At 50.0% G+C, this 12837-nt stretch overlaps 1 protein-coding gene across 7 annotated transcripts in view; it reads left to right on the forward strand.

Moving 5' to 3' along the window:
* Positions 1-12837, forward strand: part of RNF220 (ring finger protein 220) — a 222259-nt gene that overhangs the window by 139078 nt on the left and 70344 nt on the right. For all 7 annotated transcript variants that reach the window (XM_064719305.1, XM_064719303.1, XM_064719302.1 and 4 more), the window contains one exon: positions 1637-1766. In XM_064719305.1, the coding sequence (XP_064575375.1) occupies positions 1637-1766 (130 nt within the window). The remainder of the gene's footprint in view (positions 1-1636; positions 1767-12837) is intronic.

Here is a 12837-nt window from a genome sequence, read left to right on the forward strand (position 1 = left end):
TGGCCCAAGGCCAGAGGAGAGACCAGTCAGGTTTTCCTCCTGGCTCTGCAACTGGGAGAGTTCCAGTGGAAAGGGAAGCTGGGAAGGTAGGGAATGCACCCTAGCACTGGCCTCCCCCAACTTGCCTCTTATGCCTCAGTTTCTTCCATCTCCTATAGAGGTGCTGAAGAAAAGGGCAGGTAAATATCCCAGTGACAGCCCTGCTTCCACCAGGCCCTTACACTTTGTCCTGCTGAAGGGCAAAGATAAGCCAATGTGACTCTCAAACTTACTTCAGACCCTTTCTCTTGTTAAATGCTTGTGCCAGGCAGTTATACAGAGAGAAGCAGCGACCCAGTAAAGCTGCTCACGCCAATGTTTTATCCTTTGAGAAGGTCTATTCCTTTAATGGGGATTCATTTAACTGGGCTCCACCATCATTAGGAACCATAAAATGGCACCTTTTGGCTCCTGATTGGAAGGCCACATTGCACACAGCCCCCTCGTATCCAGCACCGGCTGCTTTATTGTGCATTACTGCCTCTCACTCGGATTTAACCAATTTGATCCATGTCTAATACATAAATAAATAATCCAGCAGGAGGGTTCATGCTGGATGACAAGAGGCAGCTATAAAGCACGTTCCTCCCTGCCAGAGCCATCTGAGCCAGGCTCCGCACGCCCTCTCATGAGCAGAGCTGCTAGTACAGCTGGGAGAGGGGGCCTGGGGACCTGAGGGCTTCCCTCTTTTATGGGAACTTCATTGTTTGCTTTAGAATTTTATTTTATGTTAAATAGACGCTGTATATTCCTTACAGAGGGGGCAATAAAGTTTCTGAGCTGGAAGAAATTGGCTTCAGATCAGGGAATGAACCAGGGAGATGTGGCTGGGCAGGGAAGCAGAAGACAGGATTGAGAGTAAGGAGGGTGTGAGGAAATGTGTTGCTTGCAGATCTGCCCCAGAGGCTCAACCCAGCAAGGATTAGGGTACACAGGCAGCCCCGAATCCACCCAGGGGTGATACAGCCCCAGGGGCCCAGAACTCTGGGGTCTGGAGCTGCTGGTGGTGCAGGGGGTTCAAGGGGCCCAAGCCCAGCCCTGGGAAAGGGTGAGCAATCCTGGGTGAGCATCTAGACCTGCTCCCAGTGCATCCACAACCTCACACCATGGGTTTTCCTCTGCCTCCTAACACGGTGTGCCCATGGAGATTTACTCTGCCCTTCATAGAGAGGATCATCCTGACCCCCCCAACTTCAGGAGTGTCAAGGAGGATGAAGATGGCTCTTTTATAATGAGTTAATCGGAACAGTGAGCAGTGTAGAGTCAACCATCTACTCCACATCATGTCACCTGAACCTCAAATGGGAAGCTGGGTTTGCACAGGGGCACTTCCAGAATGTGGCTGTTGTTCTCTCCCTGTAAGAGTGGAGGGCCCACAGCCAGGCTTGGGATGCTCTTGTGTCAGTTGCTGAGCCACTGCAGGAGAGAGCCAATCCCTGCCCCAGGCACCGCAGGATGGAGAGGGAATTAGGGCTATACCATGAGAAAATCCCTGGATTTCAGTCCTGTGCTAGGACAGGAACCAAAGCAGAGCACGGACAATGCTGATGGCAGCTGATCTGAGCTAAAGCTTTTTCCCTTCTTTTCCTTCTCACAGGCAAAAAGAAAGCAACTTTGTTTGACAGCCAGGCTCCAATCTGCCCCATCTGCCAGGTCCTTCTTCGCCCCGGGGAGTTGCAGGAGCACATGGAGCAGGAGCTGGAGAAGCTCACACAGCTGAACATCAGGTAAGCAGCTCCCTGGGGTCAATCAGCATCCCTGGGAGCCTGGCTGGGGCACCTGCATGGGGCAGAGAAGATGGTGGTGCCCACAGCTACAAGATGTGGGGGATCTAGTGCTAGCCAATGGGGCAGAAACATTTCTCTGGAGTTCACTGCAATGGTAAAGGCAGGCAGAAATCCCTCCTGGAGGTCACAGACATCCCTTTCCCTGTGGAGGTGTGTGTACTGAGCAGCTCTCATTTTGCTGACACCCCGTGATGGAGCAGCCCTGCAGCATTGGTGCACGCTGCTCCTCAGCTGCCTTCAGCTCCCTTCTGCTACCCTCAGTGCAAAAAAGTCACCTATTAAAAAAAGAAAAAATAGCCTTTTAACTGCTAGCAGTTATTTAGGAAATGGCTGCAGCCAAGGGTTGGCAAATCCCTGCCCCTGCCTTAATAAAAGTCAGCAGCCTTGGGAAAGAGCGTGTTTATTTCAATTATTAATGAATTCTCCGGTCATTAAAAGGTGAGGAAAGGAATCAAACTGCCTACTAGAAGCAAAGTTACATCAGCAGGTGGTAGGAGAGGAGGGACAGCATGTGTGTCAGTGTGTGTGTGTGCAAGTGGTGTGCACAGTATGGAGGATGCAGAATCCATCCCTGCTTGGCTTGGATCTTCTCGGATTCAGTGATAGGTATTGCAGATGGAGGGAGCAGGAGGGAGCTTTAGTTAGAGAAGGAGACACCTCCCAGAATGGATCTGGGTTGAGATATCCCAAATTTGGCACCTGCAGCCTCAGGCTGACACCCACATTCCCTGTGCATTGCACAGGAAGATAGGGAAGGGGGAAGCAGGGAACAGGCAGCCATTTATCCCCTGTGACACCCAGTCCCCTTGCAAGAGTAATTTATGGTGTAATTTGGGCCGCATCCAACTTAATAAAGGGCCACTGCAAATTAGTGAACAGGTTTAAATGAACAGAAGCAATTAGTGCTCGGAGGAGCCCATCAAAGAAGTTGGGCCAATATCAGAGCGAAACTGAAACTGCAAGCCAGGAGCAGAGGCTGGCTGGCGCGAAGTGGTGATGGGAAGGTGGCGTTTAATGGGAAAGGAAAGGAAACCCTAAATCATAAAGCGTGACAAGGGCCATTGTGGGCCAGCTGACAAATGAAAAAGAATGGCATTATTCCTTTAAATAACAGCAGCAGTTAGAGAGGAGACAGCTCTCCCTGGCTTGCCCTCGCTTCCCTGGCCTGCTCCACTCGGCCACGCAGGCGGCGAGGAAGAATCAGAGGTCTTTATTAATTATTAAATAACGACTCCCTCCGTAGTGTGATAGATAACGTTCAATCTAGGCGATGGATTCAGGCCATGGAGGCTAATCTGTAACACAGCAGCTCCCCATAGGGATGGGCTCTCCCAGTCCTGGAGAAGCCGAGGCAGGGACCAGGGCAGCAGCAGGCAGGAAGGGCAGGAATCGTGGGCAGGATTTGCAGTGGGGTGTGATGGGGTTGAGTCCCCTGCACTGCCCAGCCCCAGCAGGCAGCTCGCTACAGTGGGTTGCTCCGTTTCCCATTCCCCCACCTTTCCTGCCTGGAGAAGCCAGGAGCAAGAACACATCAACAAGAGAAGAGAGAAACTAATAATGATCTCAAATAACCCAATAAACATAAAAATAAAATGTAGGCCTATAAACGCGACGGGCACTGGCAGCCCTGGCCGCTCCCTGCCAATACCGACTTGTTACCGAAATGGCCCAGCAGCTGTTACTTATCAGCCTGATGGGGAGAAGCAAACCAGGGGGCTGCTTTCCAAGGGCTTTTTTTTTTCTAATTTAAAGAGGATGCAGCCAATCATGGCTTGTGATGTTAAGTTTTAATAAACCTTAATGATTTGCAACAAAATCGTAGATTTCCTGTGCTTGGGGAAGTCAGATCCCCTTCTGCCCACTGAGCTTGCAGCACTGGAGGCTTGGTGGTCACTAGATCAACTCTAGAAAAGGGATTTCTCCAGGAGCTTCTAGGGGCTGAGATACAAGGAAGCTGTAGGCACCACCTGGATGATGCTACCCATGTCCCAGATCACCACAAGCAGCTCACCCACTCCAATGAACCCCTTTCCCATCTGGTGGGAATGGGGTTTGCTATCCCCCAGAGACAGGGACAGTGCTTTTTCCCTCCAAGGGCAGTACTGGTGTGACCATCCTGGCCTCAGGACAAGGACATCTCAAGGTCAACCCAGCTGGAGCATCTTGCAGCAAGGCAGGAGGAGCCATGCTGGCAACAGGGCAGCACCCACCATGCCTCAGCAGTCCTGTGCATGTACCAGGGACTAAACCCAGCTTTTGCGCCAGTGATGGACATCACTCAGGAGGATCCAACCCTGCTGCAGGGTCCAGCTTTCCCTTGAAAAAGCTGCCTTGGATGGGAATGAGGCACCTGGGTTTCTAGCTCTGCTGCTTTCTTGGTGTGTCCAGTCTCCCACAGCACAGGGAGAGACTTGCTTGTGCTCACCCCACGGCTCCTCCACACTGTGTGGGTCCAACTGAGCCTTGTGCACACTCCACGCAGCCAAGCAGGGCTCTCTGAATGCAAATTTCATTTCTGAGCCACTGGCGCTGTTTCAAGAGCCGGCAGCCTCCGAGCCCTTTTTGGTGTTACATATGTAACAGCCTCATTGAACTTGACATGTCAAATTCAGGCCATTTGTGCAAAATCTCCCTTTAATAATACCGTTTCATTTCGCTCAAATGAGACTTGAATGCATGTAAAATGGAAAAGGATATTTAAGCGCTAACATTAGGCAGATGTCTTGCCAGAGGCCGATTGAATATATGAGATTTTGAAGTGCTTAACACGTTTTCGGTGCTCCCTCTTAGAATATGTCACCTGGCTTTCTTTTTTCTCCCCCTCTTTCCCTCCCCACCTGCCCCCCCTTTAAGTGAAGGGTATAAATTGAAAGAAAACAAAACTACAAGCCTTGGTTTTATGGGGTTTAACTCTTGCCAGGCAAGACTGTTGGTATTCCTCCTCCAAAGGGAAATTGCCTTGGAGCTCACCTTTGCAGAGCACAGGCTCAAAGCAGCAGAGAGTGGGAGGCAGGTGAGGGGTGGCCCCATGATGCAGGGCAGAAGGGATGCTCTCCTCACCCTGCCTGTGCAGTCAGAGAGCAAAAGGTGCCCATCTGAGCAGCTAAGAGCCCCCCAAGGCAAAAATAAGAAATAATAACAGCGACCCTTTGTATGTGTCTGTGCCCTGTGCCTCAGCCAGGCTGGTCAATGCAGAATATTCCTGGTTTGTGTGCAGGAAGCTGATTTGGATGTGAGTCTCCTATCCTCACTCAATATATATTTACTTGCTTTACACCTCATCCGTGTTAAAGGCAAAGCACACTGAAATGTGAGACTCTTTCTGGAGCTGTCGGTGGCCCCAGCTCCAAGCTTCAGCTGCTGCTCTGGCAGCATTTCCCCAGCCTAGAGCTACCTAGGCAGTGCAGGTGGGCACTCTAGAGCATTCTAGAGCAGCACCCAGGGGTGTCCCTCAGGACACACACACACACACACACCCCCCCGTGTGCATTGCTGTGTGTCACCCTGCAGGTAAATACTCCGAGCAGAGGTGGCAGTGGGCAGCAGCACCCTTCATCCCTGCCTGCTTTCCCCAGGCAGCGACCTCAGAGCGCTGCTGATGAAGGGGAGGTTGGGTGGAGAAGGGCAGGTTTGGGGCTCTGGTTTGAGTTCAGGGTGGGAGGAAAGATGAATTTGAGGGTAGAAGTAAAGGAGGAAGTAAGAGCTGTAGAGCCAGCCTCAGCTGATGCTCCACAATGATTCTTTCTAGAGTTTGAGGAAGAGACATTTATTGGCCATTTAAAAAACCTTAAGAAGCCACATTACAAATATTACAGTTGCTGAGTTCAGCAGTTTGAATGTTGGGAATGTGCCTTTGGATGCAGTGGTTTTAATAGCATAACAAGCTGTTCTTGAATACGCAATGCTCCTTTAAAAATATTTGGCAGGGGGTGTTTTTATTTCATTGTGTGACAGCTGACAGATTCTCCCCTGCATTAGGAGCAGCAAGCCTATGCTTCAGAGCTGGGATTTCACCTCCCCAAAAATGGATGAGGTGTATCAGTATAGCTGGGGAGTGGTCCAGAGGGTGAAGCAGTGAGGGTGATGACGTTCTCAAAGCGCCCCATGGCTGTGCAAACTCTCCCCTCATTCACTTTTCTTTCTTTTTTCCTTTGCAATCAGTACTGATTATTCTGAGCATGTTTGTATCACAAAGTGCCCACCTGTTGCCTGCTCCCAGCTCGGGCCATCAGCTCTCATTGCTCCTTGCCATTCTGCTGGGGGCGTGGGGACACATCCCTGCACATCCAGCATCTCAGGAGCTACTGATTTCCCCTAATGACCTTTTGTGTGTCCAGGAATAATTCCTCTTCTGCTTTTGTGATTACGAAGCATTTCCCGGAGCACAGAGGGCAGCGGGGTCTCACACCTTGGTGCAGATGCAAAGTGCTGCAGGCTGTTTTCTGTGACCTCAAAGATGCTGTCACAAAGAACCAAATAGTGTCAGGCAAAGGAGGGCAGAGTAAGATGTAGTGGGAATGGCTGTGTCAAAGAGGGTGAAGTGCCCAGATGGGGGATTTAGCTTGACTTTTGGAGCCAGCTTTGATTCGTGTCAGAGGAAAAAGAGCCAACCCCAGGACTTTGGTGAACCAGCTCCTGTAGCAGCATTCAGTGCACCTCTGCCCAGGCTGAAATCTTCCTTTGGGTTCTATATGAAGCTTCCTCTTCCTTGTTTGCACACATGCTCTGTTCCTCTCACTGTTCTTAATCCTCTCTTCTTTGCAGCCAGAAGCAGAAAGTGCTTCCTCAGTCCCTGGCACTGTACAGAGCATCCTCACCCTGCTGTGAGGAGCTTCAGCTCCTGGTTTCTTTATGCAGAGAGGCACAGTAGTGACTCTTCTCAGGGGACAGAGGCAGCTCTGGGTCCAGTGGGATAAGAAATAAGGAGGAAACTGGCAAGATAGCTGAAACACAAAGGCTGTGGGGCCTTGGGAAGTAAACTGGTCACAAGGCAAGTTGACTGTTCTTGAGAGATGTATCCAGACCTATGGAAATGCGTCCTGCTTTTCACTTCTTTCACAGGTTGTTTTCCCAGTGTTTCATGGTCTTTCAGATTAAAGTCATCCCATGCTAGCCCCTCAGACTCTGCACTGGAGACTCCTGCTAATGGACAGGTTGGCAAGCACATCATCCCTGCGTGCCCAAATGACAGGGCTTGGTCTGTTGCTCCTAGTCACAATAAGGACCCAGAGCAGGCTATGAGATGTGCCTCACACTCCTCTCCTGCTCAGGGAACCCTCTGTTCAAATACAGCTGCTCCTTTCCTTGCACTGCCCCAGAGCAGTGTTCCTTTCATTTCTGTGGGCTCTGCCAAGCGCTGTGCTGTCCCTAAGGACCTCTGGAGGACCTTCCCAGGGCCAGCATGGGTGGCTGCTGGGGAAGGGTGAATGGCCGTGCTGCCAAGCCCTGCAGGATAAATAGGGTGTGTAAAACACGAATTAGCTCTGTTGTCATGTGTCACATCAGGGTCATGGCTCTCGCCTCAGGTCTCCTTGATTTATGCCTGGGGACTTTAACTTGATGACCAGGTACTTCCCCAGACTTCTTGTGCAGCAGATGCTGCAGGTCCCCCAGCCTCTGAATGAGAGAGGTTAGAAATGGTTTGGAGTGAATGCTCTGTTGGAATACATGATTCCCTTCCTTGCATGCAAGTGGACACCTGCGGGCTCTGCAGAGAGAGGAAGGAGCCCTGACCAACAAGTGAGATTGCAAGCAGGCATTGCAACCTCCTGCTCCTCAACTTACCCCATCTCTTTCTTCCTTCTTTTTCCCTCTTCTTTTTCCACCTTCTTCTTTTCTTCTCTTCCCTTTCTCCCCCTCTTCTTCCCCCTCCCTCCATCTCTCCCCACCCCCCAGTATCAAGGCGACATCTCCAAGCCAAGTACTTTTAATTTCGCCCGTGGCCCTTGCTGACACGGTGGATATGCACAGCAAGTTAAATTCCCGCCTGATCAATAAAGCAGAAGCAGTGTGTCCGACTGGTCGATATTTTTTTATCTGTCTTCAGCCCAGTCCTGCTGATGACAGCCCCCTGCGCTTCAGCAAAGGCACTCAAGGGCATCGGGCTTTGGCAACACAGCTCTTTTTTTTTTTTATTTAAATTTTAAAAAAAACCCAGATGCCTACAGAAAAAAAAAAAAAGTTCATGGAGTTTGGCCTTTGCTTAATAACGTTTTATGATTTATCTTAATTTTTAATTGAAAAAAATTTGCGAATTAATTGATTTCTGGGACTTGCCAATTAACATTGTAATTGGGTGCATGATAAATTTCAAGGGAGCATCATTTTTCTCCCTCTCCCCCTTGTCATGGAGAAGGAGAACTGCGAGGGCAGCTGCTTCCTATCCATACGACCCCCGCTCTTTCCCGAGGTGCTGCTGCCCTCCTCCCCCCTTGCTACTGTATCTTAAAGAAGGAACAAGAAAGCTAATAAAGTCGTGTTATTAGAGTCTCGCCAGAGGTGACCCCTCAAGGCATAAATCCAGGCCGGGGAGATGCTGGGGACAGGTGCTATTAAGCGCCTGAGCGTGCCTTGCAGGTGGGACTGGGCACCTCTCCTGCAGCCCCCTCTCCCCGGCTCCCAGCACTTTCCCAAAGGGCTCTGCTGTCCCCCAAGGTGCTCAGTCAGGCAGTTCATTGTCTGTGATGTCTCCTCAGTGCTCCTCCTGGGTGTGAGGCCTCCATGATTGCTCTGCAGACAGTGTTCACCAGCAAAACCAGGCTGTGGGGACAGGCTGGTGTTTGGGAGCTGCTCCAGGGACACAGAATGGGTTTTCCCATCCTGTTCTACCCTGATTCCCTGGGGAAGAGAGTCCTGCCCCACAGCAGCAGTGGGGCATCCCATGCCACCCACAGCAGAGGTGTTCAGCACAGAACCTCAGCCCCCAATCAGGAGGGGCCAGTTTCATTTTCCATTTTTTTACAGATGCATCTCCAGCTGGGTGGTATCACCTGAAGCTTTCTCCAGCAGTTTGACTCCTGTCCAATTTAAATTAGACTTGCCTGAAGTGTCAGCTTCTTGGTGATCTCCAAGGAGCGTCAGGACCACGTGCCACCACAAGGCAGCTAACAGGGTCACATCCCTGTATGGGGTGTGGAGAAGTGGGTGAGCTGGCTGCTACCAAAATGAGGAGTGAGGACACAGTGTGGGGTTGGGGCAGTAAGAACGAGGTGTCCTGGGGCACTGAGACAGAGAGTGAAACTACCAAGTAAATTGAAGCATGCTTACTCTCTAATGCTCCTCCCACCCACTCCCCATGTTGGTATGGATCACCTTGCCACAGTCACCTCAGGTGTCCCATGCATCCTCTAAACCCCAGTGAGCTTGGATGGGGCTCCACTGTGCCATCCTGGTGCTCCTGCTGCACCCCAGTCTGGGCAGGGAGTGCAGGATGCCAGACCAGGTGGAGGGTCCCAGTTCCCTGGCAAAGCCACAGCTCTTCCCACCAGCCAGGACATCAGGAAGGCCAGGAGCAGCCCAGCTCCAGGTCTGCCAGCATTGGTGGTGGGGAAACATGTGGGAATGGAGAGAAATTTATGAGGAGAGGAGTCTGTTTATTATCTAGCCAATGTGGTGCTGCTGATACCATGGATTTATCCTCTTTCATTCCTGCTCTGATTTGTGTCCCTGCCCCTCACTGTGGCAGATTAATCATGGACAGAAAGGGAAGAGAGACCCTCCAGCTTCCTCCTGTGCATTTAGAGGGTGGCAATGACAACAGCCTGGACCCTTCACCCACGGCTTTTCCTAGGAGAGAGCCCAAGCCAGGCAGCTGCCTGCCCTGCTTAGGGATGCCCTGTTCCTCTCCTCCATGGCAGACCCCAGGGCAGGCAGAGGCTGCTGCCCATAATCCAGAGGTGAGAAGCACTTCTCATGGGTCAGAGCTTCCAGGGTAGCACACCAAGTGAAAAAAAATGTGGGTCATGTTTTCCCTTGCTCATGCAGTGCCCCAAAAGGGATACGAACACTCCTTAAATTGCCTTCAGACCTGTGGTACCTGCAGTCCATTCCCGGACTCCTGATATGAATTTGAAGGCTGAGGTTTGGAACTCTGGAGGGCAAAGCCTTCCTCTGAGAGCTGCTGGCTCTCAGGGCAGCAGGAGGCTGGGAAGGGGTGTGTGGAAACCCAAGGGTGAGAAATAAATCTCCGGTCAGTTATTTGCCCTGGGGCGATGCACGTCTTCTGCAGAGCCTCTTCTGAACTGCCACATGAGCTGGGAATAATTAAACAGTCATTACAGCCATGGTAGCAAAGAGCCCCCCAAATCAATCTAATGCATGACCTTTCCCTCCAATTTTCCTTTTTATTTTTCCAGCCACCTCCTTTTCAAATAGTGGGAGAGAAATGAAACTACCCCCCAGCCACGGTCTCCTGTTTGGCCCTGCACACATGGACCATCACCCAGAAATCTGTTATCCACTCTGATGGGGACATGGGGTACCAGAGGTTGATAAAGGAAAATCCAGCAGGGCAGAAAGACTTGGGGATGTGAATAGGACAGAGCAAATAGGGGATTTCAGCATGGTCAGGTCATGCCACAGTGTTTTATGATTCTGCTGCATTTCATCTCTTTGGGGGAGGTGGGTGACTGCCCTGTGGGTCAGATTTGTCACAACTGACTGTGTTGGTCACTGAGGTCTCACAAATACTGACAGGGAGAGCATGTGGGAAGCACGTCTGGCACTGCAGGAGCAGAATATTTCTAGCCCTGGCTGCAGCCTCTTTGGCAATTTATTTGCATCTCTCAGCCCCTTTCCCTGTCATGGGTGCAGGTGCCACTGGGGGAGCCACAGCAGGGTAAAAAACCCCAGTGTGCTTCCTGTGGTGGCACAGACCTCACCTGGCTATGCTGAGGGATGTCACCTGCAGCTAGGTGTAAAATCAGACTCCCATTTCCTTATTTAAGCATCAAGTGACACTTCCACTTATTTAAACTGGCATTCACAAAAGTCCAATTCCCTCTCTATCCAGCAACTGCTCCATTACACCTGGAGTTCCATCCACAGCTCTGCCAGAGGCTTTCTGTGCTGCTGGGGCTCCCATCCCAAGGCTGCATGTTCAAGCCACAAGTCCTTCTAAAAATAAATTGTTTCCAATTGTTTTTTGGTTTGGGGTTTGGTTTTTTTTTTGGTTGTTTGTTTTGTTGGTTTTTAGGGTTTTTCATGAAATACATCCATTGGCTGCAGCCTGTAGAAATCTTTTGGTTTAGCAGGATCTCATGTGGGAGCTGCACAGGCTGATGCCTGTCAAACAGGAGAAGGGGTTCTGTGGAAGAGTGGCAGAGCTGGAAGGCTCCAGCTGCCGTGCAGCACCTCTCTTACCTGCTCCTTACCGGTTCAGTGTCCTTCAGGGACAAGCAGGAGCAACTGCAGCTGCCCCAGCTCAGGGAACTTCACCTTCAGCTAATGACCTGATTTCTCCCTGTGGGAAGAAGCAGCAGCAGCTTCCATTCATGGGGGTGATAACGGACCATTCCTTGTGTGCTGCCTTTTTATTCCCCTTGGCAAGCACACCCCAAAATGCAGGACCGTAACAAAGTAAATAGGCTTGGAAGTAATTTTGTGTAACAGCAACCATGGCAGGGGTAGAGGAAACCCCAAGACTGTGGATAAGGAGGGTGCATACTTGGCTTGCTGAGCTGCCCTTTGGGAAATCATGACAGAAGCACTGGGCCTGATCAGCCCCTTGGAGCTCACTCAGGGACACGCCAGGGGATTCCCAGCTGCACCTGGGGATGCTCCTAACCAAATATGTGCACCTAGCATTAAAGGACATCTGCATGTCTCTGGTGTAGCCTGAGTTCTGCTTTCACTGTGAAGAGCCTCGCTGAGAGGAAAGGCTCCTCTTAAAGCTGATGGTCCCTAATCTAAAGGAACAGTGTGTCCTGGAGCACGGAGGCTGCCAAAATCGCTGGGGCTTCCCAGGGTGTTCCTCGCTCTTCTTTGGTACTTTGGGGGGGTTGCCTAAAAGGTAAAGAAGTTGTTTTGCTGTAATGAACTAGATAAACAATTCCCCAAATAGATTAAAACTAACTGTAACTTAGAAAAGCGGGTAGTAATTATATTTTATTAGCTAGCAAAACACCATTTTTTTATTTCGTAAGATAATTCTGTGTAAATCACCTTAATTAGAAGTGTCAGATGAGCCCGTGAATATCGTACTTAGTAACTAATTTCCTATGTACAGGTTATAATTTAAAACACATGGATCACTCGCTGAGTGGAAATATGCTAGCCATGAAATAATGTGGGGAGTGTTGGGGTTATTACTATGTAAATGTGTAATCATTTCAGACCACTGCAGCCTGGCTGGGTGATTAAAGAGAATCCCAAGGTCTCCAAAGATTGTGCTGTCTGCAAGGGCCTAGAGCAAAAAAACTTTAAAAGGCACCGAAAAGTGTTTGAACTTTAAAGGTCTTGATTTCCCTTTTACCATTTTTAATTTGTCTGCGGTGTTTATGGAGGGGAAGGTTTCTCTTTGCTGACAGCCTTTCGATCCTGAGCCAGCTGCCAGCATTCTTAAGAGGTGCGGGGGGCTGCAGCCCTTGTAATTCAGGGGGCTCTTTAGTGGGATCAGGAAAAACACGCTTAAATTGCAAGGTCTGGGTGCTTGGATGACCTGGGATTATGCCTGTTCCTAACCCATCTCTGGATATTAAAAAAAAAACAAATTTCAAACTCTGATTAGTGATAGAGTAGAGCTACATTGCAAGAAAGGCGGTGAGTATTAATAATCCTCCCGATGAAGAATAAAATAAAATCTGCCAAGTTATCTAAACCACTCCCCTTCCTTATCGGTCCCAACAGCAGAGGCTTGATCTTTTGGCTGACCAAAGAGACTCTTATTCTGAAAACTTCAGTTTCCTGGCCCTAACACCATTTCTAGGAGGAATTAATTATATTCTTCCTCTTTCCCTTGAAAACGAATGATTTTAAACACCTTTAACAAGAAAAGGGAGGAAACGCGTTTGTT

This window comes from Zonotrichia leucophrys, chromosome 8, assembly GCF_028769735.1.
Source record: "Zonotrichia leucophrys gambelii isolate GWCS_2022_RI chromosome 8, RI_Zleu_2.0, whole genome shotgun sequence".
In the NCBI taxonomy this organism is placed as follows: domain Eukaryota; kingdom Metazoa; phylum Chordata; class Aves; order Passeriformes; family Passerellidae; genus Zonotrichia; species Zonotrichia leucophrys.